Source organism: Aotus nancymaae, unplaced genomic scaffold, assembly GCF_030222135.1.
Source record: "Aotus nancymaae isolate 86718 unplaced genomic scaffold, 86718_ANA_hifiasm-v0.15.2.pri h1tg000030l, whole genome shotgun sequence".
In the NCBI taxonomy this organism is placed as follows: Eukaryota; Metazoa; Chordata; class Mammalia; order Primates; family Aotidae; genus Aotus; species Aotus nancymaae.
Window position 1 is genome coordinate 23063426 of NW_026988443.1, and position 27597 is coordinate 23091022.

The window sequence follows — 27597 nt, forward strand, 5'->3', positions numbered from 1 at the left end:
TAGGTCACAGCTGTGAGTGTGCTCTTCACTGCTGGTCCCTAGTGCCTGGCGCATGGAGGACATGTAGCAAATACTTGAGGTAGGAGGAAAGCTGGACAAGGAGCCAGAGCCACAGCTGTGGGGGCTGAGTGTGCAGCGGTGCCCAGTGGTGCCAGAGGGCTGGGCAGCTGAGGGGGCACCGTGGTCCATGGGGCTTTGCCACAAGGAGGCTCTCGTTCTGGTGCCAAGCAAGAGCGGCACTGAAGGGACACTCAGCCCAGAGCCAGGATCACCGCCCAGCAGCAGGACTTGAAGCATTTGAGAGTGCCAGGTAGCCAGGAACTTAGCTGACATAAGTCGTTAGGCACAGTGTGTATTCTTTTTGAAATCTCATACCTTTTTTTTTCCCTTTTCCAAGGGCGTAGGACTGAAAACAGCTCACTCTTCTAATGATAGAAGGTGTTGGGCATTACTGAATCAACCTAATATTGAAAAATAAACATCTTTTGATCACTGGGAATTATTGTGGGTCTAAGCACCTGATTTTTGTTTGGTTTTGTTTTTTAATATAAACTTAGGAAAACTGTGAGGCCGTGCCCCACAGAGCCACCGTCTATGCACAGCTGGTGGAGTCCAGGAGGATGTGGTCATGGAACAAACTGTTTCCCATCCGTGTGCAGACCAGCCTCGGAGAGCAGATCATTGTCCCTCCTGTGGACCTGGAGAGGTGCCCTGGAGCACCCTCTGTATGTGATATTCAGCTGAACCAGGTGTCACCAGCCGAATTCACAGTCCTCAGTGATGTGCTGCCCATGTTCAGGTACCGAGGAGCCCCCATAGGTGATGGCGCTTTGAGACATTTGATGGAAGTTGGGCCTTTGGAGGTTCTTTTTGAGTGGGAAGAAAACCTAGCTGGTGTGACCTGCCTCAGAAGGCAAGAGTCCTTTGCAGACAAATGTCATTGCCAGTGAAGTCACTGTAAAAGCTTAAAAAATGAAGTGTGTGAGGTTAAACTCTGCTTACATTCTTGAATATTATTCCTCAGTGTGGACTTCAGCAAGCAAGTCAGTAGCTCAGCAGCTTGCCATAGCAGGCAGTTTGAACCTCTGGCATCTGGCCGAGCTCAGGTGGTTCTCTCGTGGTGGGACATTGAAATGGACCCTGAGGGGAAGATCAAGTGCACCATGGCCCCCTTCTGGGCACACTCAGACCCAGAAGAGATGCAGGTAAGAGGTAGGAGCTGAGCATGTGCTCTGTCAGTCAGGGAACTTGTCCAGTGCTGTTCATGGGAAAATAGCAGTTGGATCTTAGACCCAGGAGAATTTAGAAACAGGAGGGCTGTGTCAGAATCAAAGGCAAAGAAGAGTTTTTAAAAAGCAAGCAAAGGCTAGCTATAGTAAGGTAGCCCTCCCAGGGTGAGCTCATGGTCAGCAGCTGTGGACACAGTGAACAACAGAGAAGCTTTGGCAAGTTAGCTTTCCTCTCCCCTTGATCATGATGCAGCCACCCTTAGATACCACCCCTCATCCCCTGAGTTATCCCAGGGAGCTCCCATCAGCTTGGAATAGAGAATTACAGTTTCACCTTCTGTGGCCTCAGTATCTCCCTTCTCTGCCCCGATAGAAAGTAGGCAGAGGTCATGTAAGACAGAAAAGACAGATGATAGGGGATAGTTGCCCACTCTTCCTCACGAGAAGAGAAATGCAGTATTAGCTGTGCATAGCACCTGTAGTCCCATCCTCTCAGGAGGCTGAGGCAGGAAAATTGCTTAAACCCAGGAGGTCGAGGCTGCAGTGAGTCATGATTACACCACTGCACTTCAGCCTGGGCAATAGGGTTAGACCCTGTCTCTAAAAAGAAAAAAGAGAGAAATGCAACTTTAAACTGCGAGGAGATAATCATTTTCACCTATTAGTGAATAAAGTTTAAACAGTTTGCAAGCACACTGTTGGTAAAGCTCAGGGAAAGAGCAGGAAAGTGAGTTGTCAGAACGTCTCAGATAGAAAGCAATGCTGCTGCCAGACGTGGGGCTGAGGCTGGATTTGAGTCTGTGTGGAATGAATGTGTGCAGCCCTGATTTAGTAGAAAAAGGCCAACCTAAAGGCTACTAGTAGGGATCAAGTCCTTTATCCTTTCAGTGGGTGAGGTAGCTGTTTGCACTGATATGGGACAAGCTTCAGGGTGGATTATTACCTGAAACAAAAATAAAGGTGCAGAATGGTGTGTAGTGTGCCAGCACTGGTATTAATAAAAATAGGAATAGCCAGGCATGGTGGCTCACGCCTGTAATCCCAGCACTTTGGGAGGCCGAGGAGGGCGGATCACGAGGTTAAGAGATTGAGACCATCCTGGCCAACATGGTGAAATCCCGTCTCTACTAAAAACACCAAAATTAGCTACTCGGGAGGCTGAGGCAGGAGAATGACTTGAACCCAGGAGTCAGAGGTTGCAGTGAGCCAATATTGCACCACTACACTCCAGTCTGGTGACAGAGTGAGACTCCATCTCAAAAGAAAAAAAGGAATATATATGTTTATGAGTGGATAGTCTTGTGTGGTATACATGTAAGGATGTCTTTGGAAGAATTCCCAGAAATTAGTAAAACTGACTGCATCCGGGAATGGGGGCTAGAGGTTAGGGGTGGAAAGGAAACTTATTTCTCAGTACACTTTCTTGTATATCTTTTGAATTTTCTCTCATATGTTTGTGTTATTTACACTCCCATCCACCCTCCCTTACTCTCACACTTAAAGGAGAAGAAAGTGGGAAAGGTGTTTCATAATTGCCTGTTGGGTAATTGCCCACTGTCCAGACAAAACCAATTCGCTGAGACCATGGCATTGCAAGAAAGACAGTTATTACTCAAATCAGTCTCTCTGAAAGTTCACAGGCTAGGGTTTTTGTTTGTTTGTTTTGTTTTGTTTTTTTGAGATGGAGTTTAGCTCTTGTTGCACAGGCTGGAGTGCAATGGCATGATCTCAGCTCACCACAACTTCCACCTCCCAGATTCAAGCGATTCTCCTGCCTCAACCTCCTGAGTAGCTGGGATTACGGACATGTGCCATCACACCCGGCTAATTTTTGTAGTTTTAGTAGAGACGGGGTTTCTCCATGTTGGTCAGGCTGATCTTGAACTCCTGACCTCAGGTTACACTCATGCCTTGGCCTCCCAAAGTGCTGGGATTACAGGGGTCAGCCACCACGCCTGGTCCAGGCTAAGTTCGAGACCAGCCTAGCCAACATAGTGAAACCCTGTCTCTACTGAAAATACAAAAAATTAGCCAGGTATGCTGGCGGGTACCTGTAATCCCAGCTACTTGGGAGGCTGAGGCAGGAGAATCACTTGTACCTGGGAGGGGAAGATTGCAGTGAGCCCAGACCGTGCCATTGTACTCCAGCCTGGGCAACAAGAGTGAAACTCCATCTCAAAAAAAAAAGTACTTTTAATTTGCATATCTTCAGAGCACTACTATGTATATTTTTCTTCTTGAATCCTCTTAGTAGACAAACTGGGTAACCACAACCATAGCCAACCCGGGATTCAGCAGGCTCCAGGGATTGGAGCAGGGCCTGTGTCCAGGAGCAGTGGAGTGGGTCCTGCCCTAGGTCTCCTGACTGTAGGTCTTGTGTCCTTTCTCTACCAGCGCTGACTTTTGGATTAGAAATTTGAAATCTGCTAATGAGTCTCCCTCATAAATTTGTGAAACTGCTTTGATTCTAAATCTATTTAGCCTGCCCCATCGTGGCACAGTGGGTTCTGTCACCAGCTCTTCATTGTTAGGACCCAGGAGGTCCTGTGGTGGGAGCATGTGAAGGACACGATGATAGCCTCGGAGGGGTCGGGAAAGGCTTCTCCAGCTTCTCTGGTCTACTCCAGATACATTTGCACAGTGTGGGAATGAATAACAGATTTAAAAGAACCTGCTTTATCATTCCTGTTACTGTTTATTTTTTCTAGAACATATCTGGTCAGATTTTTATTTTCTAGTTTTTACTTCAAGTAGGCATCTTAAGTGTGTGGGAGTGTCATTCTCCTGCCTTTTTGTTAAATTCAAGACCAGGTGGGTGGGCACATTCCTTACCTGTGCTCTTGGAATCCCACAGGGCCAAGTTTTTCTTAGTTCCTGAAGGTGACAGAATGAGCAGGCAGTCGTCTCATCAGAGTTGAGCTAGGCATCTCCTGTTTTTGTTTGTTAGAATCAGGTGCTTGCTCTATTGCTTAGTCTGGAGTGCAGTGGCACCTCTTAGCTCACTGCAGCTGTGAACTCCAGGGTACAGAGACCCTTCTGCCTCAGCCTCCTGAGTAGCTGGGACTATAGGCATGTGCCACCATGCCTGGCTAATTTTGTGTTTTTTGTAGAGATGGGCGTCGCTGCTGTGTTACCCAGGCTGGTCTCGTACTCCTGGCCTCAAGCGATTCACCAGCCTTGGCCTCCCAAATGGTTGGGATTACAGGCATGAGCCACTGCATCCAGCTGGCATCTACTTTTTAGGACATTTCTTCCTTTTTCAAAAATAAGCTTAACAATCATGAGAGAAATAAACCTCATTATATAAAACAAAAAAAATCACTCATGGTCCTCCCTCCCACCCAAAATAACTCCGTTTCTTTGGTCTTTTTCCAAACGCACGAGTGTTGTCAGTGCTCATCTCTGTTCGGGTCCCTGTAGCCTTCATCAGCAGTGTTTCAGATGTCTGCCTGTATTCTGCACGAGGGTTTATATCCTGTTCTGAGCGCTGGCCAGTTGGGTGGGTTCCAGTTTTTGCTGATATAAATAATTCTGTGATTTGCATTTTTATGTGAATATAACTCTTTTCTTTGTTTTTTTGTTTGGGTTTTCTTAGGATAGAATCCGTACGTGGGGTTTGTAGTAAGGATTAGCACAGCTTATTAAAAGTTGACTCTGGATCATTGTCAACCATGTTTCACAATTGAGAACATTTAGTTATTTAAATACTTCAATTTAATTCAAAGAGTAAGTTAAAACCTTTTTGTATTTTCCCAACTTTTTATTTTGAAAAATTATCAATCCATAGAATAAGTGAAAATGAACACTGATGGTCCCTTTATTTAAATTGACCAACCGGTTGTTAACATTTGCCACACCTGCTTTGTCTTTGTCTTCCTGCCTCTCTCCCTGCATCCCTGCATGTCTGTCTCTACAAACACACCCGCATGTGTGCGGTTTTTTGCTAAATCATTTAAAGTAAGTTGCAGACATCTGACACTTTCCTTTTTTTTTTTTTGAGACGATATTTTGCTTTTGTTGCCTAGACTGGAGTGCAATGGCGCGATCTCGGCTCACCGCAACCTCTACCTCCCAGGTTCAAGCGATTCTCTTGTCTCAACCTCCCAAGTAGCTGGGATTACAGGCATGTGCCACCATGCCTGGCTAATTTTTTGTATTTTTAGTAGAGACGGGGTGTCTCCATGTTGGTCAGGCTGGTCTTGAACTCCCGACCTCAGATGATCCGCCTGCCTCAGCCTCCCAATGTGCTGGATTATAGGTGTGAGCCAGCACACCTGACCTGACACTTTATTTTTAAATACCTCAACACTTAACTCTCAATAATGAAAACAGTCTGCAACATAAATGAAACACATGATTACACCTAAGAAAAACAGTGGTTCCATACTATCATCTAACATATGGTTCAAAATAAAATTTGTCTCCAAAAGTCCTTGATAGCTTTTGTTTCCTCAATCTATGATCCAGTTAGGTTTAGTGCATTGCGTTTGACTGTTTTGTAAACTCCAAGTATGTTAAAGCCTTTGGAATGCGTGCCATGGGACTATTCTGAAAAGGTTCCCTCCAAACCACTAGGTTTAAACCATTGTATTTTGCCTTCAAATGAAACATTCAGCACAGCCGTATGTGTTGAAGAGAGAGCTTTGGTGCTACTCTGATGGGGTGGGGACTGGAGCCTGCACTTGTCCCCTCCCCTGAGCCACTGTGGCAGATCGCTGCCCTTAGCAACATTGTGTCTTCCTAAAGGCAGCAGGGTTCCCACAGGCTTTTGGGCCACTAGCCTCTGATTTTAGAGTTTGTTTCTTTATCTCCTTGGCCACAATAGCCAGCTGCAGTCTACATTTTGGACTTCCTGAAAACTGGTAGTTCTGGCATTTGGTTCCTGGATTTGAAGCATTGCTCATACAGCAGCTTGTTGACAGCTGACTCTGTTCCCCGTTTCAGTGGCGGGACCACTGGATGCAGTGTGTATACTTCCTGCCACAAGAGGAGCCTGTGGTGCAGGGCTCAGCGTGCTGCCTGGTAGCCCACCATGATGACTACTGCATATGGTACAGCCTGCAGAGGACCAGGTATGGTGAGCCTCGTGGGGGTGGAGGATAAGCCTCTGAGACTGCGTGTATGTAAATTCCCCATTTACAGACCCTCTGGAGGCGCCAGTGGGTTGATTTGTGTCTGGACAGAATAAAATAAGAACAAAGATTTGTGACCAGATGTGTCAGTGCCCATTCGTGTGTACTCAGGAGAGGTTGTTGGAATCTGTTTAGGGCAGATGCATATGAAAAGCCTGGAATTAGTGGGTGCTCTAACCTCTGATGCCTACTGGAGACCGGTGTCCAGATTCATGCCCTCTAGAGGCCTGTGGAGGTGCTCACTGCCCACGTCTGTTTGTTCATCTTCTGACCTAGCCCTGAAAACAATGAGAGGGTCCGCGAGATGCGCCCCGTATGCGACTGCCAGGCTCACCTGCTCTGGAACCGGCCACGGTTTGGAGAGATCAATGATCAGAACAGAACTGATCGATATGTCCAGGCCCTGAAGACTGTAAGTGTCCAGCCCCTTGGCTGTTTGTGGGGAAAAGGGAAAAAGGAGTTTGTCCCAGGGGCTCCAGCACTCTGCTTAGGATTTGCTAATTTTCTTTTCTGTGTCCTCTTGGTTATGAGTGGCTTCAGTGAGTGCCTTCTGGGGTGGGCACTGGAGCAGAAAGCTGGAGAGCCTGGGGCTGGACTTCCTGAGGGCTTGCTCTCTCCTCTCCAGGGAAAGCCTCTGGCTGGGCTCCTGCTGGACGCCTTTGCCTTGTTAGACACAGTCACTGCTGTGGGTGGTCACAGTGGATTCGGCCACCCTTCTCCTCTTCCATGTGTTGCCGCCTTTCTAAAATTTTCTAAAATGTAAATCTGATCATGTCACTCTCCTACCTGAAAACGTGTGCTCCCTGCTACCTATAGCAGGGAACTCAGCCTGGAGATTACAGATGGGGCTTAGAGGGAGGGTCTCTTGAGGCCCTTGTGCAGAAATAAGTGTGCATGTGTGCATTTTTTAGGGGGGTGGGGGAGGATCCAAGCCATCCTGAGTTTCTCTCAGAGGAGTCTGTCACCCAGAAAGGCATCCCTTGTGAACACAGCCTTGGAGGCCCTCAGCTGTCTGTGCTGTCTCCAGACAGGGAAGAAGCCTGTTGTCAGGGACTGGGAGGTGGCCTCCTGCAGGTGGGACAGGCCTTCTGCAGGGCCTCTAGGCTGGGTTGAGGACTGCCTTTTCTGACAGTGGGGACAGGTGGGGAGACATGAGCAAGGCGGGTGTGTTTGAGGCTGGGGGTGGTTACTGCACAGGGATGCAGGGGGATGGTCCAAGATCTGGGCAAGTGGGATGAGAAGGGAAGCATTTCTGACAGCTTGCCAGCAAGAATCTTCTGGCAAACTGGAGGAAGCCCTGTGCTGAGGTTGCCCATTCCCCACAGGTGCTGAAGCCAGACAGCGTGTGCCTGTGTGTCAGTGATGGCAGCCTGATGTCCATGCTGGCCCATCACCTCGGGGCGGAGCAGGTACTGACGTGCACCCTTGTCAGCCTCCTGAGGTGGGCTCGTGAGTTAGGGCGTTGTGTGGTCTGGGTGCACAATTCTGTGATCAAGGCTCTTTGTAAGGGCCACTGTTACGGGCGTAGTATGCTCAGGTCAGGGACTGGGGGCTTTATTACCTGCGTGTGCAGGCGGCATCAGCACAGGGGGCAATGAGCACGGGGGGCGGGCAGTGAGCACAGTGGGGGAATGAGTGGGGGGAATGAGAGCAGTGGGGGAATGAGCACAGTGGGGAATGAAAACAGAAGGGATAAGCGCAGCAGGGGAATGAGCGGGGCGAGGGAAGGAATGAGCGTGGGGTGGGGCGAGGAATGAGGAGGGGGGTGGGATGATGGGGGCACGGGATGAGCTCCGCGGGGGCGGGGAATGAGCGTGGGGTGTGGGGGATGAGCGTTGGGGGGAATGAGCGCAGGAGGGGGAATGAGCCCAGGGGTATGAGCGCAGGGAGAGTTGTTCAGGTGCTGCTTCTGCCTTGGGATGGTTTTATCAGATTTTAATCTTTAAATTTTTCTTTGTTAAGTGAATATCTTACAACTAATAGCATGGTGTTCCCTTTAGGTATTTACAATCGAGAGCTCAGCAGCTTCTCACAAGCTGATGAGAAAAGTAAGTGAGAATTGTTGCTACAATAGCAAGAGGGCCTCTGGGGCTGGCCTTCTGAGTCTGGGTTGATGGCTTTGAAGTGGCATCTCCTGGGAACGGAGGAGTAGTGGCAGCATGGTGTGAAAGTCCCTGCCTCTGTGTCGTCTTGGCTGCTGCCTGGAGAGCAGCTGAAGGCCTGGCGGGGTGGCTGTCACTGAAATAGAGGCAAGTGTTTGCACTGTCTCTCTGTTGCCGACTGGAGTGCAGTGGCTCCATCTCCTCTCACTGCGACCTCCGTCTCCCAGGTTCAAGGGATTCTCCTGTCTCAGCCCCCTGAGTAGCTGGGATTACAGGAACGCGCCATCACACCTGGATAATTTTTATATTTTTAGTAAAGATGGAATTTCACCATGTTGGCCAGGCTGCTCTGAAACTCCTGACCTCAGTTAATCCATCCACCTTGGCCTCCCAAAGTGTTGGGATTATAGGCATGAGTCGCTGCGCCCAGCCTTGCTTTGTTTTTTTGTGTCTGAAGAAGTTTACGCTTTTCTCCTCACTTCACATAAAGCTACAAAAACAGATTTCTGTCATGGTAGAACTGAATGTAGAATGTGTTTCTGGGACATCAGTGCTCAGGGAGTCAGTGCTCACAGCCTGATGGGAGATGGGATTTCTCTCCCTGGCCAGTAACTGGTTTGATTTCCTATCCAAAGGGGAACCCCTTTCACCAGAGCTCTAGGCCTGCACTGAGCCCTGGTGTGTGCTTTTGTCCCGTTCTGCTCCTGATCTCATCCATGGTCTATACGATGCCTCTCAAGGAGAGAATTTCCACAAAGCAGTTAAAAGTGGTGCTCCAGAACGATTTGGCCAGAAAATTCAAAGCAGAGAGTGCAACTTTGAGAGATTTTTTTTTTTTTTCCTGACAAAAACAATACTTTAGTATGAATACAGTAATTTTATGGTTTTCTTTCTAAGATCTTCAAGGCTAACCACTTGGAAGATAAAATTAGCATCATAGAGAAACGGCCGGAATCATTAACAAATGAGGACCTGAAGGGTAGAAAGGTGAGTAGCGGGAGCCTCTTGGCCGTGCTGGGCTGTTATGGTGGGCAGCATATGCTGCAGTAGCCCAGGCCACACCCTGTCCCTGGGGTCTCACTGTGGGTTTTCCGTGTAACTTATCTCCTAGGAGCTCCCACCATCAAGAGTGTGGTGAGGCTTTCATGGAGCTGCCCATTAAGCAGATGGTTGCATTGCTCTTTTTTGCTCTTTTTTTTTAAACAGTGTTTCACATTGTCTCCCATGCTAGAGTGCAGTGGTGTGATCTCAGCTAACTGCAGCCTCAAACTTCCAGCCTCAAGCAATCCTCCCACCTCTCCTGAGTAGTTGGGACTATAGGCATGTGCCATTACACCCAGCTGATTTTTGTATTTTTTGGTCTTGAACTCCTGAGCTCAAGCGATCTGTCAGCCTCCGCCTCCCAAAGTGCTGGATTACAGGCATGAGCCACTGCACCCAGCTGCACTGCTCTTAGCTCAGCCTCATCTCTGCTCCTTCACGTCAGGACAGAGCAACTCTCTTGGGGTTCCTAGGAGCAGACCATGTCCCTTCCTCTTCACCGCACTCCTGTCTTCACTTCCCGTCCACAGCTTCCTGCTGCAGTTAGGCTTCCAGGCCCTGAAACTGCTTCTGCCAGCAACCTTGTTACTCCCATGGTCTCCCCGCAGGCTTCATCTGTTCCAGCCGCTTGTCCTTGTGACCTGGGACTTCTGCCTGTGCTGGGGAGGCTGCTTTCCCCTCCCTTTCCTCGCTGCTTCTTGTCAGTCTTGATCCTTTCCTTGCGCTGCTCTGTGTCCCTCTCCCCATGTCCCTCCCTTCCCCTGACTGCATCCTCTCTGGTAATCAGGTTCCTTCCCATGAGTGAATCAGTGACCATCAGAGTCGGCTTTCACACTTTACTATTTTGGATTCAAATCTCATGTCCAGCTACCAGCCCATCACCTTTCCTTGACACAGGTCCTTCAAACTGGACTCACCCAAAGTGGAGCTGTCATTGTTCATCTTTCCTGCCAGTCTTTTTTTAAATAACAGCTTTATTGAGATATAATTGACATACCACAGAATTAATGCATTTCAAGTGTGCAGATCAGTGATTTTTTAAAGTAAATGTATGGAGTTAACCATCACCAGTCTCATTTTAGAACATTTCCAGGCCAGGCATGGTGGCACATGCCTATAATCCCAGAACTTTGGAAAGCCAAGGTGGGAGGATCGTTTGGGCCCAGGAGTTCAAGACCAATCTGGGCAACATAGGGAGACCCTGTCTCCATAAAAATAAAACAATTAACCAAGTGTGGTAGCACGTGCCTGTAGTCCCAGGAGGCTGATGTGGGTGAGGTGGGAGGATCGCCTGAGCCCAGGAGTTAGAGGCTGCAGTGAGCTGTGCTTGTGCCAGAGCACTACAGCATGGCTGACAGTGAGAGCTTGTCTCTAAAAAAAAAAATTGAAAAGAAATGAAAGAGAACATTTACCTCCCAAATTCCCAGGAGCCTGTTAATAGTCAGCACACCCATTCCCCAGGCCCGACAGCCACTGGTCTTGTTTCTATCTTCAGCGTGTGCCTCCTCCTGGCGTTTCTCAAAAGTAAGGTAATACGGTGTGTGAGCTTGTGAGTCCGGCTCCTTTCACTGAGCATAGCGTCTTTGAGGTTAACCCATTTCATTCTTTTCAGTGCTGCATAGCATTCCATTCCCCCGCCTAGAGACATTTGGATTGGGTACAGTTTTTTGGCCATTTTGAATAAGGTTGCTGTGAACATGTGTGCGTCGGTCTTAGTGAGGATATATGTCCTCAGTTCTCTTACGCACATGCCTTGGTGTGGATTGCTGGGTCATGTGGTAGTTACGGTCAACTTTTTAAGAAACTGCTGAACTGTTGTTCGAGGAGGCTGTGCATTTTATGTCTCTATCGGTAACGTCTGAGGGTCCAGGTTCTGGGATTCTCACCAGCACTTGGCTTCGGCTTTTTTTAGCATAACCATTTAGTGGGAGTGTGGTGATGTCTTAGCATAGTTTTAATTTGTATTTGCCTATTGACTGATGCTGGTGAACATCTTTTTGTGTGCTTATGTCTTGCTTAGTGAAATGTCTATTTAAGCCTTTTGCCCAGTTTAAAAATAACAGTTTTATTGAGATATAATTCACATACCATACGATTTGCTCAGTGATTTTTGTATGTTCATAAGGTTCTGTGGCTGTCACCACATCAGTTTAAGAATCGTCTCATTACCCATCAGCAGTCACTCCCCATTTGTCCGCAGTCCCCCTGTCCTGGGCACCCGTTCTCCTTTCTGTCTCCAGGCTTGTCCATTCTGGGCATCTCCTGTGAATGAAATTAGACAGTATGTGGTTTTTCATGGCCAGCCTCTTTTCATGTGGCTTCACGTTTTCAAGGCTCATCCATGTCGTAGCCTAAATCAATACCTTATTTCTCTTTCTTACTGAATAAGATTCTATTGTGTGGACAGGCCATGTTATTTATCTGTTCATCAGCTGATGGACATTTGGGTGGCTCCTACTTTTGAGCTGTTGTGAGTAATGCTGCTATAAATGCTCAAGTTGCCCTTTCTCCCTCATAGATGAGGACATAGGAGATGATTCTGAAAGCCATTGTGTGGGGCACCGGTAGACTGGGGTCGCATTGAATTGGAGTGGTGGGAACAGGCATTCTCATCTGTCTTGTTCCTGATGCTGGGAGCAGTGGCACTCCTGGCCTCCTCTTCTATCTTGTTCCTGATGCTGGGAGTGGAAGCACTCCTCCCTCCTTTTCTGTCTCCCAGCATTTCTCGCTGCATCTCCATCATCTCTGACTGGCCTCCCTTTGGTGCCCGTCTGCTTGGGCCTGCCCGGGGTCGGCTGCCCCCACAGCCATTGCCACCCCTTTCTCTCCTCCCATCCTGCAGTCTCTGTTTCTTGCCAGGACTGTTTCTTCACTCTCCTAGGTCACTGCCATTCCCAGCACCAGTAGGTTCCTATCCACTCTTCGTAGTCCTAAGCAGGATCTTCTAAATCACATTCCTTCTGATTTTGAACCCCTGATGAAAGCTTGTAGTGACACCCCCACCCCTGCCACCACCTCCAGAATGAGTCCAGCCCCTTACCCTGACCTGGCTGCTCCTATCCAGCTCTATACCCTTGCCTTGGGGGGCCTTGCTGTCTCCCAGACTTGCTCTTGCCCCTGCTGCCCCTTGCCTCGGCCATTCAGGCTCTTCATCATGCATTTGTTCATTTAGTCACAAATGTTCATGGAACATCTGGGCGTGGCTCTGGCCTACTGCTTGGGATGCTGGGCCACCAGTCCTTGCTCTTGTGGTGCCCAGAGACAGAGACAAGCCCCAGTAAGTCCTGAGATAAAGCATTGAGTGGGGGTTGACGGGATGCCACTCTGGAAGCCCCTCTGGCACTTTATTTCTGGGGTTCCTTTGTGCCCCGCTTCCTTGCTGCTTTCTTTCACATGGGGTCGCCTCCACCTTGTCTGCTTCCCTGTTCCACTCTGCCCTCCTGAGCACCAGACTCATATCTGGTTGTAATCTTTACAGCCTCCAGGGCAGGTACCCCGCTTATTGACTGAGGGAGTGAGTGAGTGAATGAGTGAGTGACCGAATGAGTGAGTGAGTGACTGAGTGAGTGAATGAGTGAGTGAATGAGTGACTGAATGAGTGAGTGAATGAGTGACTGAGTGACTGAATGAATGAGTGACTGAGTGACTGAATGAGTGAGTGAATGAGTGACTGAGTGAATGAGTGAGTGACTGAGCGAATGAGTGTGTGAATGAGTGAGTGAATGGGTGACTGAGTGAGTGAATGAATGAGTGAGTGAGTGACTAAGTGAGAGACCGAATGAGTGAGTGAATGAGTGGGTGAATGAGTGAGTGGGTGACTGAATGAGTGACTGAGTGAGTGAGTGGCTGAGGGAAGGAGGGAGGGAGTGAGTGAGTGGCTGAGAGTGACTGAGTGACTGACTGAGTGAGTGAGTGACTGAGGGAAAGAGTGATTGAATGAGTGAGTGAGTGAATGAGTGAGTGAGTGGGTGAACGAGTGACAGAATGAGTGGGTGAATGAGTGACAGAATTAGTGAGTGAATGAGTGACTGAATGAGTGACTGAGTGAGTGAGTGGCTGAGGGAAGGAGGGAGTGAGTGAGTGGCTGAGTGAGTGAGTGAATTAGTGAGTGGGTGAATGAGTGGCTGAGTGAGTGACTGAATGAGTGACAGAATGAGTGGGTGAATGACAGAATGAGTGAATGAGTGACTGAATGAGTGACTGAGTGAGTGGCTGAGGGAGGGAGGGAGGGAGGGAGGGAGAGAAGGGAGGGAATGACTTGAGTGACTCAGTGGCCTGTTGCTTCTGTGTTCCTGTGAACACTCCTGGACTGAGCCCTCCTGATACCTGGGCCCTGCTTCTCGCCCTGCTTACCAGGTCTCTCTCCTCCTGGGTGAGCCGTTCTTCACCACCAGCCTGCTGCCATGGCACAACCTCTACTTCTGGTATGTTCGGACCACTGTGGACCAGCACCTGGGGCCAGGCGCCGTGGTGATGCCCCAGGCGGCCTCGCTGCACGCTGTGGTTGTGGAGTTCACGGTAGGTAACCCAGGGGGTGTTGCAGAAAACAAAAGCAGAGGAAGCCGGTGGGGAACCTTGTTTTCTTGCAGGAGCCTTGGGTGCCTGTAGAGTAACTCGGGCCTTGATGATTTGAGCTTGTTTTTTCTTTTCTGTGTCAGCACACTGTGGGGTTGAATAGAAGATGCTTGCCTTTTTCAAAATGCAATAATTTGACATATGAAATGGAAATGGCTGAATGTTGTCATTTTACAATTGTGGCTTATCAGAATAATTAAAAATTATAAATTAAGCGTTTCAGAAGCCATGCGGTGCGGTCTGCTCTGCTCTCATTAAGAGCCAAGGCTTCAGTTCAAAGCATTTTGAGATGGAAGGGTCAGCTGCTTTATGCAAGAAAAAAATGGAAAATCTTCCTTTTAATTTTCTCATCAAAGAGAAACCACAGTCACAAAGTCATTTTTGGAAGGACTTTTTTTTTTTTTTTTTTAAATGTAGAGACAGCGTCTCACTCTGTTGCCCCGGGCTGGAGTGAAGTGGAGCGATCTTGGCTCACCCCAACCTCCATCTCTCAGGTTCTAGCAACTCTCCTGCCTCAGCCTCCTGAGTAGCTGGGACTATAGGTGCATGCCGCCATGCCTGGCTAATTTTTTGTATTTTAGTAGAAATGGGGTTTCACCATGTTGCCCAGGCTGGTCTTGAACTCTTGAGCTCAGGCAATCAACCCGTCTCAGCCTCCCAAGGTTTGGGATTAAGGCATGAGCCACCGCGCCCAGCCTGGGAAGGGCATTTTTATTAAAAGGATTTCGAAAAGCTTTAACCTGAAATGGAGAGTGAATCTCATTTGATGAGAGTGGTTTCTCTCTTAGTAGCTTAGTGACTCCATCACTTAATTTCTGGACATTGCTCCTGTGTTACTTGTTTACCAGATTTCCACAGCCAAAGAGGGGATGTCGTGATTCATGCATGTTATGCTAGGAGGAAGGGAGGGAAGGCCGCGTGGCTGAGTGTCCTCTGGGTTCCTCTTGGCAAGGCCTTTTTCTCTCCCTAGGATTGTTGTGAAATGGAGATGATCCTGGGGGGAGAGCTGGCTTACATATTCCTTCCCAGAGAGATGGTGTTCAGGATGGCCTGGGCACGAGTGTGCAGCCCTCTAGCCTGGTAGCTCTGGCTGTCTCATCGGAGAGGACTCGGGTGTCATGCCAGAGCTTGCAGGTTCCTGCCCGACTGAGTCTGTTACAGAAACCATCCTGGATCTTTGGTCTCTCCGAGCCCCTTCATACTTGGGGGTCTCTCTCAGGTGTGCAGGGAACAGCAAGCTGTGTCTCTTGTTCTTGCTGCCACATTCTCCTGCGTCCTGACAGGGCTGCTCCTTCCTCACAGGACCTGTGGCGGATCCGGAGCCCCTGTCGTGACTGCGAAGGCTTCGACATGCACATCATGGACGACATGATTAAGGTAGGCAGGGCCACACTGTGTAGTCCCACCCACCCACTCCTGTGGCGCCGTCCTTTGCCAGGGACCTGGCTTGGGCAGCACAGGCTCTTCTGGTGGGGGCAGTGAGGTCAGGTGCTGCCATTTTGTGTGGTTCACCACGAGCATTGCTTGGTACTAGGCCTGTTCTTGGCTCTGTGCTGTCACCCTGAGTCAGAATCTCCACTGGGCCTGCACGTCCTGTCATTGGAACTGCCCCCGCCAGTGACCCCAGCTTGTTTTCTCTTGGGGCAGCCTTTCCAGAGGCAGTCTAGGAACCTTCTTAGGCAGCCATTTTCATGGTGGGGGCTCTATTCCCAGGGAGGGGTATGTGAGGAGTGTCCCACAGATTATTTACATGGTAGGGATTGGCAAAGCCCTGAACAGTAGCAACCAGGCCTGCGTTCCCCAGAACCATGGACTGTCCTGACAGCGCCAGTGGTCCTTGGATTCATGAGGACTGAAGCTGGGAGTCCTGTTCCATCACCTGAGAGGGACAGGGTGAGGAGCATGGGCCATACTATGTATTAAGGAAATGCACGTGGCTCCTGCTTGTCATCCCAGCACTCAGGGAGGCTGAGGCAGGTGGGTTGCTTGAGCCCAGAAGTTTGAGACCAGCCTGGGCAATATAGCAAGACAAAAAATACAAAAAATTAGCCAGGCATGGTAGTGCACACCTGTATTTCTAGCTACTCAGGAGGATGAGGTGGGAGGATGGCTTTAGCCTGGGAGGTGGAGGCTGCAGTGAGCTGCAGTTGCGCCACTGCCTCCAGGCTGGGTGACAGAGCGAGACGCTGTCTCAAAAAAGAAAGAGAAATCTCACGGGCACTGGAGGAGCGGGGAGCAGCAGCAGCCCTGCAGCAATAGCTGCGCATCAGGAGGTGGGGCTTTTCTGCCTCTGCTTGCCTTTCTGTTCACATTTGCCTGTAGTGAACATGGATTGCCTATGTGAACATTTTTTTTTTTTTTTTTGAGACAGTCTCCCTCTGTCTCCCAGGCTGGAGTACAGTGGCACGATCTCGGCTCACTGCAGCCTCCGCCTCCTGGGTTCAAGCAATTCTCTGCCTCAGCCTGCCGAGTAGCTGGGATTACAGGTGTATGCCACCATGTGCAGCTAATTTTTGTATTTTTAGTAGAGATGGGGTTTCACCACCTTGTCCAGGCTGGTCTTGAACTCCTGACCTTGTGATCCACCTGCCTCGGCCTCCCAGAGTGCTGGGATTACAGGGGTGAGCTACCGTGCCTGGCCCCAAACATTTTTTTAAGTAAATTAAACCTAGTGGATGCTTTCAGTTTGAATCTTACCTGCCACTCACAGCAGACCACTGACTGTTGCATGCTTCTAGAAATCTCATTTGTGCCGAGCCCCACATGCTCTGGATCTGTGTGCTCTACGCCTCCCTTGGGCCCCTGCTCTTGACCTGGCCCTGGCTGTCCCTGTCCCCTCTTGCTGATAGGGTTCTTCCACTCTGGTCCTGGGCCAGTGTCCGTCTCTCGTGTGCTCACACAGATGGCTGAGAGCAGTGGGTGTCCTGTGGGCGGTGCCAGGTATTTTTGCTTTTATGATTTCCAAATTCACCTGCCCTTCGCCACCCTTAGCCTGGCCCTTCCAGTGCCCTGTCTTAGACCTGGTGCCACTTCACACGACCAGCCAGGCCCAGGGCCCCGGGTGTATCTTCCCTGGTGAATTCTCCTGTTCCCTGCCGTTGGTCTTCATGCTCCCAGCAAGCCTCCGACCTAGGCTGCCCCTCACTGCTGCCGTCCTGGTCTGGGCCCCTCCCACTCTGGCCATCCTCCACACGGAGCCCACCTGAACTTGTAGATCTGAGTCTGGCCACGTTCCCACTGCGGGAATGCCCCAGATGGCTCCCCACACACCCCAGCAGAGTGGCCTGGCTGGCCTGGGTGCCCTGGCCTGCTCTCCTGGCTTAGCTCTGTCCTTGAAGCCCCTCTGGCCCTGCTTCTGCCAGCTCCCATTTGCCCACCAGCTCCCATTTGCCCGCCAGCTCCCTTCCTCCAGGTAGCTTCTACATCCCTCCTGGATGCAGGTGTTTTCAGCCTGTCTGCCGCCAGGCACCAGGGCTGTTCTGTCATGTGTTTATCCCTCCCCGTGGCCTAGGGCCCACCTCTCAGGGCCACACAGCTGTGGTGGTCACCAAGTTTCTAGGTGCTGGGTGTTCTCACCACTGATGTAGACGTGTGGTCCTCAGAACAGCTTGAGACAGGTGGCACCACCCCATCTTAAAAATCTGGAGAGCAAGGCTCAGAGTGAGGGGTGCCTGTGGAGCCACTGAGAGAGTAGTGGCAGAGAGCGGGAGCCGCTGGTTTGCTGGGTGCTCGGCATCTTTATGGGAGAACACACACCCCTTGTGACCACAGTCAGTGGGAGCCAAGCTGGGGAGGGGGTCTCTCTGTCTGGCCAGCTACGTGTCTCTGCAGCCTCCAGGCCCACTTCTGTTCACAGCGTGCCCTGGACTTCAGGGAGAGCAGGGAGGCCGAGCCCCACCCGCTGTGGGAGTACCCATGTCGCAGCCTCTCCGAACCCTGGCAGATCCTGGCCTTTGACTTCCAGCAGCTGGTGCCCCTGCAACCCCTGCGTGCTGAGGGCACTGTGGAGCTCCAGAGGTGGGTGCAGGGAAGGCCGGGGGGCACGGAGGGGCTGCTGCTTGGCCTCGGAATTCCCATCCCCTTGGCAAGCAGCTGGCCTGGGAGACGCTGACACGACCTTGCCCTTCTCTCTCAGCGCCCCTGTGCATGTGGTGGTCCCCACGGTCCTGTGTGTGCTAGTGTGGGGGGAGCCAGGGAGGGTTCCACTCGCCCCCCTACAGCTGAGGCTCCCTTGTTGGATCACGGCTCAGGAAGATGGGAGTTTGGTTCCTGTAGTCACCGATGTACCATTTTCCTTAACCCGCCTGGGAGCTGAAGCAGGTTGGGGTCAGCGAGTGCTGCTTGGGTCCAGGCATAGGTTGCACTGCCCTGCTCCTGTGCTCAAACTCCCGGGGTGCTGTCCATGGTATCAGAGGGCCCTTTCAGCCTTCAGTGCCAGGCTGTGCCTCAAGCCCCCTGGACCCTGCAGCCACACTGGTCTTGCCACATGTGTGGCCCGGCTACAGGGCTTGGGGCGGCTCAGGTCGGGGCTTGGCTGTGGCTGTTCTGGCTGGGGTTTTTCTGAGGGGAGTTTAGTTAGGTGCAGTGTTAGGAGCTCCCGGCAGGGTGGGAAGTAGGAAAGACCACAGGTTTCTGAAAAGCACAGGAGCTGCAGCCATGCTCCCTGTCTCTTGTGTGACTGTTTCTGCTGGGCCCCCCTCTCCCTGGCAGGCCCGGGCAGAGCCATGCAGCAGTGCTGTGGATGGAGTACCACCTGACCCCGGAGTGCATGCTCAGCACTGGTCTCCTGGAGCCTGTGGACCCCGAGGTAGTGCCCGTGTGCTGGGCCCAGAGTGGGTGTGGACCCTGAGAGAGGTGCCCTCTGGGGAGGCCTCCCTGCCCCCATGCTATGGGTGTTTCTGTCACAAGTTCTTTGGGCTAGATTAAGGCCCCCCTGGTGGTCCTGAATCATTTGGCCTCTGCGCAGCTTCTCTTCACTGCAAGCTGCCTGGGCTGGAGGCTGGCCAGGAAGGAGGCTCAGGTGCCAGGGAGCCCTCACTGTCTTCCTGCTCTTCCTCCTACAGGGGGGCTGCTGCTGGAACCCCCACTGCAAGCAGGCCGTCTACTTCTTCAGCCCTGCCCCAGATCCCAGAGTGCCGCTGGGCGGCCCACAGATGGTCAACTATGTGGTGGAGTTTCACCCTGACACTGGCGACATCGCCATGGAATTCAGGCTCGAAGACACCCAACTGACCACTTCTGGGCAATAAAGTGGCTCAGGGCTTTCTGAGGGGAAGGCTGAAGATGCTCTTCTTCTGGGAGCTGCTCGGCCTCAGAGATGGGAGACGCCTCGCCGTGTTGCATGTTTGCACTACTGGCCTCTGGCTCCAGCTGTGGCAGGGAGCATGAGCGGGTGACTGAATTTGGAGCCCTGGAGGGGCTGGGGAGATCCCCCTGCTTGTGCTTCTGAGGTGCTGAGAAAGCTTGAAGGCAGAGACATCTTTCCCTAACGGGAGGGAGTAGAAGCAGGGGAGGCTTGTGGGGCTGCGGGGTGAGGTTGTCCATGCCGCCCTTGGTGAGCAGTGCCCATGTGGGAGCCTGTCCTGCCTGTCCCACTCAGGGATCTCCTGGTCCCTGCTCTTCTGGCTTCTGCTAGGAGTGTGGAGAGTTCTGGCCTTCTAGGGGGTGGAGACACTGAGTTGTGACTGGGTCTCTGGGGCTTGAAGACCCAGACTGAGAGGCCTGGGTTCTGGCCCTTTCACCTGCCAGGTAACTTCAAGCCACATCCATAGGTGTCTTGCCTCACTGCTGTACCAGCTGGTGGCCTGCCAGGACCTGAGACTGGACACCAGGCAGCTGTCCCAGAGCAGTTCCTGATGCAGGCCCAGGAAAGCAGCTGTCAGGAAGGGGACCTGGGAGGCAGCCCTGTCCACCCTCGGATTGGAAAGCCCTTCCTGCAGATGGTGTATGGCTTGGAGCGGCCCCTGTCCAGCCCTGCTTCACCTGGGGGCCAGAGAGGCGTGAGGTGCCATGGCCTAGCTTCTCCCACACGATGCCCTTTGGTTATGTCTCAGCTCTCAGAGGTAACAGCAGACACCAAGTGAGAGAACTGAGTGGCCTCCGGCTCGCTGCTCAGGAGGTGAGGCTTGTTCCAGGCCAGGCAAGCTGCCTGTTTGAGCAGAGTCCCGGTGTCCTTGTATTCAAAGCAGGCGTGGGTGGTGCCCATCCTGCAGTTGGAGGCAGGAAGTCCATCCCCTGCTCCCACACGTGCCCTTGAGGCCTGGCCCCAGCTAGTCATGAAATAAGTGGAGAACACCAGCCTCGAGCCTCACAGTTTTATTTTCTCCTCATTATCCATCCTTCCTTTCAGCACCAGTAAGGAAAAAGAACACCTCTCTTTTCAAAATGTTTTATCAGGTGTAAAGATTGTTTTTCTTCTAGGGAAGAACCGTCTGGATGTATATTTGATAATGTTTTTACCAAAACCGTAGGTGTGCTTACCATAGAAAACCCCTAATGTCCCATGAAGATACAATACAGAAAAAAATACGGAAACTAAAAAACTTTTTTTTATAACAGTATTTCTAAATCTCAGCAAGTTAAAAAGCAATAGTTAAAAAGCATCAAGATTAATATACTTAAGGTGGTTTTAGACAAATGAACATTTCCTTCCTCAGCGGATCCCCCCACCTCATGACTTCCTTGACTGGGGCCTAGGACAGGCACAGAGCCTTGGTGTGGGCTTTGGGTGACCTGCGTGCCCACTCCTGCTAGGCCTTAGATGCCACAGAATCTGAGATCCAGCAGTTTCACTTTTAAAAATCAATGGACAGGCCTGGCCTGTACGCAAGCCCTGGGAGCCCACAGGCAGCCACGATGAAATGTGTGGTTGGTGGTCCCGGCCTTGGCGCAGAGGGAGGTGTGTGGGAGCCTGGGGCCCGCACGTCCCTGCTCTGGATGCCAGGACCTGGCTAGGCAGAGGAGACCTTGTGATGACAGAGAATGACTTGCCTAAGGCCGCCTGTGAGGTGGGAGGGGAGGAGCGTGCAGCCCTGACTCATGCCTGCTGCCCCCCCGAGGGGAGGTGCCTGGGTGGGAAAGCTATTCTGGGGTCTGGTGTGGGGGCCCTGCCTGGGCCTCAGCTGCTCTCCCTGTGTAGGCAGCCGGCATGCGGCTCAGGGGGTCTAGGGGTCCAGGGCCGGCCCAGTCGCTTGTGTGAGCAGAGTCCCAGCTGCTTCTGGGAGTGGGTGGCGGGGTGGGGGTGGCTCCACAGCATGAAGGCCAGACCCTTGGAGGAGCAGGTTGGACAGAGAGTCGCGCAGGACTTTCGCCCTCAGCAGCCCCTTCCTGGCTGTAGACTGAGTGGGTGGGGCTTGGGGCGGGGCACAGGTGGTGCTTCCCAGGCCAGGTAGGTTGAGACACACCAGTGTCATCACGGACACATGTCCTAGGGCCAGGCTCCCTGGGCTCCGCAGTGTTTGCCCCAGCACAGGGCCAGGCGTCTGGCTGGCTGTGTGGTCCTCTCTCGGTCCCTCTTGCAGCTTAGTGGATGACAAGGCACAGCATCAGGGCACCAGCACCAGGAGGGGCTGACAACAGACAGCAGGTCCTGGTGCTCCCTCCAGCCTCACCTCGCAAAGCTGGCCCTGGGCCAGGCTGGGTGCAGGGCCAGGGCACCACGAGGAGGGAAGGTCAATGGGGATTGTCAAAAACAGTCCCTCAAGTTGAGTCTCAAACTTTGAAACAGACAAAACCTTCGCTGCATGGCAGGAGCAGCCCTGGAGTCTGTTTTAAAGGCAGGTGGGCAGAGGCAGTGCTGGGGGCTGTAGGCCTCTTGGAACTGGAGGCAAATCAAGGACCACAGGCTGCTGGCCAGCTCTGCCATGCCAAACCTGGGTGCCAGTACCACGCCCTGCCCCAGTAAAGCGGCAACTCTCGGCTTTGCTGTCCCAGCCCGCACAGTGGTGAGGGGCCAGGTTCCTCTCTGCATCCTGGCTTCCTGCCTCATAGGCTGGGTTCCCCTTGTGGCCTTGATGTTGGCTGGGGTAGCTGTTGAGGATGGGCCTGGGAGGCCAGAGCCACAGCCCCACCCGGGGGGCAGGCAGGGGTTCCTGAGCTCAGCCGGCACGAGGGTGGGGCATGTCCCCAGGGAGGGATTGGTCCCGAACCAGAGAGGTGTCCGGAGGGGAGAGAGGATTGGCAGAAAGAAGATGATGTGTTGGTTTTGATAGAAGAGAAGCTACAAATCAATTATTTTCAAAATCAGGAACCCCCCCCCACCCCCCTTTATGCATGACTCCCTTCTTCCTGTAAAAAAGTGGATGCTCTCTTCTTGGATTCAGTTTATGGCTCCACTGCCCAGATGGGAGGCTCCCGGAGGAGGCCCTGGGCGACAGAGCCCGCCGGACCCTGTTGTGCCTGGGCTGGGAAGGGACCCTTTTTCTCGGGAAGAGCAAAGTTCGGTGAGTGGCTTACAGACCCTGTGAAGTGAGGGTTGGTTTTGTGATAAAACATTTTTCTGTTTTTCTTTTTAAAATGTAATCCGCCCTTGAATGTGAGACCCTGGGAGGAGCCCTAGGCTGACTGGTAGAGATGTAGCCTTCAGGCCTGGGAGGAGCCCTAGGCCGACTGGTAGAGATGTAGCCTTCGGGCCCTGCGGGAGCCGGCCCACTGGAGGCAGGAGAGCTAGCGGCCCTGCCCAGGAAGTGCTTCTTTGGCTGGTTCTGGTTGTGTTTGGAGTTTGGCCTTGGGTGAGGCCCAAGCAAGGGGTCTGTGGCTATGGCATGGCACATGGCATGCGGGCAGCGTGCATGCGAGGGTGCAGGCATGCGAGACGACATTGGCAGCAGACAAAAATAAAGAACCCTGGACGAAGCTTAAGAAGAGATACAGAGAATACATGAACCCGGTCCTTGTACTAACCCACGGGTTACAAACTTGGTTGTGCTGTAGATTTGTAGAAAATTACGTTGTGAAAGAATGGCACTGTTAGGCAGCTGGGGGCTCCCTGGGCCGGCCGGACTCCTCTGTCCGCAGTGAGGCCCAGAGGCGCAGAACAGCGCAGCTTCCAGGTTCCCGGGCACTGACTGTGACTCCCTGCCCCTGCCCGCCTCCCCCCAGCTCTGGGCGCTCAATGGAGGGGACACGGCCCAGGGATGGGCTGCGGCTCCAAGGGCTGGCAGAGGCCCTACTGCTCCAGATGGTCTATGCCTCCTCTTCCCCCGAAGACACCATCAGTCGCATGGCTACCGGCAGGTGGTCCGTCAGGCCAGACAGCTGGGTGATAAAACTGAATTCTTCCACCTCCTGGGGCGAGTGGGAGAGGGAAGGAACAGCCTGGTGAGATCCCAAGGAGATCCTGCAAGAAGTGGCCTGGGGATCCCTAAAAGTGAGGTGCCAGGCTGGGACCTTCCTGCAGTCAGAGGGATGAGGCCTGGAGGATCTGGGGCCCTAAGGGTCTGAGGGAGTGTTGGGTGTCATTGTAAGAGCGGCCTGGGGCATGGGGTCTCAGGGATTCGACTGTTGAGAGTCGCAGGGCCCAGCCCGCCCTCTCCTTGCCCAGCCTGGGCCCGCCTGACTCACAGACTTCCAGTCTGGGCACAGCCCCTCCTCGGCATGCAGCATGTAGTCAATGCGCCGGCCATTGCCCTTCAGCAGCTCCTTCCGCCCCTTCTGGCCCGAGCTCTTGCTGGTGGGAAACGCCAGGTACTCCCTGCGGCCCTCTTCACTCTCCAGGACCCTGTCCACACACACAGGAGGCAGGTGAGTCCCCATGCCCGCCCCTGGGCCTGGCAGGGGCTGTTTATGGAGTCATGGTCTCATCCCAGGGTGGGAGCGGGTGGGCCAGACCAAAGCTCTGCATTTAGGATCTGTCTCTCCTGTGGGTCCAAAAAGGGCCTTGGCTGGGGGCAGGCCAAGTCACCCTGCAGTTTCTGGCTGAAACAGGGCTCCGGAGCCTGTCGGGGTGTTCTGTCCACCCCATCCTGGGGCCAGCACTTTCTTTTTCTGCACTCAGACAGAACTGACCCCACTCATTCCCTAGAATGGGCTTCTGCCCTGAGCCAATAGTGGGCCTGTTTGGGGAAGCTTGGTCTATGCCATGAGTCTCAAGCACCCCTGTGACTGTTGTTCCTGGGTTGACAGGGCTGAGGGAGCCAGGAGAGCACCTCCAAGGACGCTCGTGTGGGGCTGTCCCTATGTGGCTATGTGACTCTACTTATGTCACCAAGCCTCCAACCCTCTGTTTCCTCCTCTGAAATGAGAACAGTTGCTGTGGGCCTCCACTGTTCGGGGCACAGGCTGTCATCCTGCTTGAGAGGAAACCCATGATGGTGCTAGGGGATCCACAGGGAGGACAGGGTGCAGGACTGGGAGCCTGTGACATCAAATCCCTTTCTGGCATCATTGCCCTGAGACAAGCAGTGTGCTTGTCTCCTCCCTGCCAGCCTGTCACCTGGGGCCTCAGCACCACTGGGCCAGAGTCTTAGGACTTCCTCCTGGGAGCCCCCATCGCAGGGGGCCAGCTTGGGCCGGCGTCTGAGACAGGAAGTGCAGCAGGACAGAGACCCTGAACAGGCTGCCAGGTCAGTGAATGCCTGCACGGGTGGAAAAGGGGCATCTGGAGAGGCAGGGCCTGCACAGATGGGCTTCCACAAGGTTTTCATCAGCTTTAAGATAAATACATTAATGACATTCAGAACATGGTTACAGCCCAGAAATGGAATCCATCACTGTCCTTTGCCTTTGATAATTAATTCCAGCATCAATGATCTGAGAGTTACTGGTAGTCATTTTTAAATCATCCTCTCATAAAAAAAATTTTCTCGGCATAGGATGATGTTTCAAATTTAGTCTATAAACTAATTAATTGGCTCAAATTAGCTGCAAGGAACCATCGCCGTGACTGCAGTCTCGGGCTGTGAATTATAAATTGGTTCTGCTGTTGGCCTCTCACATGCGTTCTTTATGGGTATCTCACTGGGCTCAAGAATGAATTTTGGCTGGGATGGAACTGTCTCTACTTTGAAAATGGTTGGCTGTGTTATTGCCGCTGGTGTCTGTATTTGCCTGATGGGCGCTGCAAGCTGCCAGGCTCCTTTCAGCAGGTGCCATACCCAATGGCTCTTCCACAGGGGTTGGCCCTTGGCAGGGCCCTGGGAAATTCCAGGCCCTTTCCTGGCAGGCAGAGGCCCGGGGCAGGGCTGGCTCCTGCCAAGTGAGGTTTAGGAAACACCCCTTAGAGATTTAGGAAGGCCAGTTCCCCTGAGTGGGGGACATGAGGTCCACCTGCCTGGCCCAGCTCCCAGCTCTCAAAGGCAGCATGAGGGGCGGGTTCCTGCCACACAAAAGCCCTCATGAGCCCAAGCTGAGCTCTCCTGTGTGGCTCCCGCCCAGTCCCTGTCTCCACCCGAGTCGGGGCTTCAGTGCCTTGTCCCAGGCCTGGAAGCACGGTGCTTACTTCTGCAGGTTGTCGGGGGTGCACACATCCTCGTCATACAGGCCGTTTGTGTCCAGCAGAGTACCTGGGGTGGGGGACAAAGGGGCGACTTGATCGCTGCAGGCAGGGCCCAGGCAACCTCTACAGGGGTGGCCTCTGTGGATGGGCAAGGGCTTCTGCTAGTCAGGGGCAGCTGAGTGGGGCCCTTCTCCAGCAGTGAGGTCTTGGGGGCAGGTCCTGGTGGTCTTTGAGGGAAGCCTGTGGGGAGCCCAGTCCCCACCCACCTCCCCCAGCCCCAGCCCCAGCCCCAGCTCCAGCTCACCGATGGCCCATGGCTTCTCCTCCCCGGGCCCCAGGCGGCAGGGGTCCCTGTAGTGGGTGAACAGGGAATGCTGCTGCTCCAGCTTGTCATCTGTATGGGGAGGGAGGAAATGCTGAGGCATCAGGGGGCTTTGCTGTCCTGCAGGGTCTGTGCCCCTGCTTCCCATCAGTTATTCCCCATGTGCCCAGGTCCCCGTCCCTTAGGTCACTCCCCCTGGGTGGGATTTCTGTCCGAGTTTAGGTGGCTCATGCTTCATTTGTCACTGGTTTTCTGTGTCCTTGGGAACACCACCCCCAGCACACACCCTGGTTCTTCAGCCTTCCCTCTGAGGACAGTGAGTGACCACTGTCTTCAGACAGGAAAGAAGGTTCCCACAAGGTTTGTATGGTCATTGGATCCAGAGATCAGTTATTTACAGCAAGTGTTTGCAGTTTCACTGATGATGAGCTGCTTATAGTCTTTTAGCATGATGGTTTAAGGCGTGATTCCCAGGGTTCAGATGCTAATGCAATCACTGCCTGGCTGTGTGACCTTGGGCTGGTTCTCCAGCCTCTCTGAGTATCAGCTTCCTCCTCCACACCCCGTGGAGACACGCAGTGCTTCCTATCAGGGTTGTTAAGAGACTTAAGTGGAACAGCGATTAGAATCACAGCTGGTTCGAAGTGAGAGCGCAGTGCCCAGTTGATGAGTGTTACTCGCCTTTCGCCTGCTTCAGAGGCCCCAGGCCTTCCTTGTCAGAGGTTCATTTTTAGGGCATATCTGTCTCCAGCAAAGAGGCCACTGAGCTTTCTAGGCAGAGCGTGGGCTTTTCCTGTACTAGGATTTTTAGGGGGCAGAGAAATCAGTCTTGCTAAATACTCCACCCACATGCTCTCCAGGAGCAGGAATTCTTTGAGCTGCCTAACGAAGTCTGTCTAGCTGTGACTGAGCCCACAGCCTCCCCAGAGTGGGAGACTCCAGTGGGGAGGAGCCCAGCCTCACCAGAGGAGCAGTTGTCAAAGTTGAAATCTCCACAGACGACATCAAATGCCACCAGCTCCTCGGGGTTGGCTGCGCTGGACGAGGAGGTAGATTTTCGGAAATCAGCCAACCAGTCCTGAAGCAGGTCCAGCTGCCCACACCGGATGGCACTGTCCTCTGCCGGGCAGAAGCACAGAGACTGGATGATGAAGCTCGCCCCAGACCCCAGCCAGGCCCCAGGCACTGATCCCACCCCTAGAAGACCATGGGCAGCGGCAACCCTACCTTGCGGGGCGTGAAGGTGTGTGCAGGCGATGTACCCGACGATTCTTTGGTCCTGAGGTGTGCTTCCCACCTGCACCTGGAGGAGGAGGGGGTCAGTGCTGCCACCTGCCAGTCACTGTGGCCCTGAGAGCATGGGACACTGGCAGTGCCCGCCCATCCACAAATTCAGACCCTCATAAGCCAGACTCCTGACTAGATTCTGCGGCCTAGGTAAGGACAGGATGTGTCCTGCTTCTAGGAGCTTATGGATCTGGGCCGGAGGCGGATGCTGAAAGAAATGATGAGTCTGTGGCGTGGGGAGTGCTGGCAGCCATCCTTGCAAGGCGTGGGGGACGTGCTGAACCACAGCAGGGCTCCCCCCAGGCCCAGGCCCTGCAGTCTCCCAGTGACCAGCATGGCCATGGCTCCCAGTTCCTTGTCCACTCCTGTCTGTGGCTCTTTCTTCCCTCCCTCAGTCACACCCCAGAGCTGATCACACCCTGGTGCTCTCTCCCTCTGAAATCTCAGGGATGCCCCTGCGCCATGGCTTGACCTC

General features: G+C 52.8%; 2 protein-coding genes across 5 annotated transcripts in view; one reads left to right on the forward strand and one right to left on the reverse strand.

Annotated features, from left to right (window-relative positions):
• PRMT7 (protein arginine methyltransferase 7) overlaps window positions 1-21132 on the forward strand; it is a 49769-nt gene extending 28637 nt beyond the window's left edge. Inside the window, exons 7-19 of one of the 2 annotated variants that reach the window (XM_064383218.1) lie at window positions 558-799; window positions 1025-1205; window positions 6174-6301; window positions 6638-6773; window positions 7687-7770; window positions 8362-8409; window positions 9361-9450; window positions 13861-14022; window positions 15382-15456; window positions 17936-18096; window positions 18790-18886; window positions 19143-19291; window positions 19851-21132. In XM_064383218.1, the coding sequence (XP_064239288.1) occupies window positions 558-799; window positions 1025-1205; window positions 6174-6301; window positions 6638-6773; window positions 7687-7770; window positions 8362-8409; window positions 9361-9450; window positions 13861-14022; window positions 15382-15456; window positions 17936-18096; window positions 18790-18886; window positions 19143-19291; window positions 19851-19935 (1638 nt within the window). In that variant the 3' untranslated portion in view covers window positions 19936-21132. Of the gene's footprint in view, window positions 1-557; window positions 800-1024; window positions 1206-6173; window positions 6302-6637; window positions 6774-7686; window positions 7771-8361; window positions 8410-9360; window positions 9451-13860; window positions 14023-15381; window positions 15457-17935; window positions 18097-18789; window positions 18887-19142; window positions 19349-19850 lie in introns of those variants that run through there. The other variant, XM_021672536.2, reaches the window with a different exon arrangement.
• Window positions 21133-21502: 370 nt separating this feature from the next.
• SMPD3 (sphingomyelin phosphodiesterase 3) overlaps window positions 21503-27597 on the reverse strand; it is an 89952-nt gene continuing 83857 nt past the window's right edge. For all 3 annotated transcript variants that reach the window (XM_012437440.2, XM_012437441.2, XM_064383219.1), the window contains 6 exons: window positions 27063-27138; window positions 26799-26954; window positions 25818-25907; window positions 25517-25580; window positions 23641-23797; window positions 21503-23364 (listed from right to left, as the gene is read on the reverse strand). In XM_012437440.2, the coding sequence (XP_012292863.2) occupies window positions 23263-23364; window positions 23641-23797; window positions 25517-25580; window positions 25818-25907; window positions 26799-26954; window positions 27063-27138 (645 nt within the window). In that variant the 3' untranslated portion in view covers window positions 21503-23262. The remainder of the gene's footprint in view (window positions 23365-23640; window positions 23798-25516; window positions 25581-25817; window positions 25908-26798; window positions 26955-27062; window positions 27139-27597) is intronic.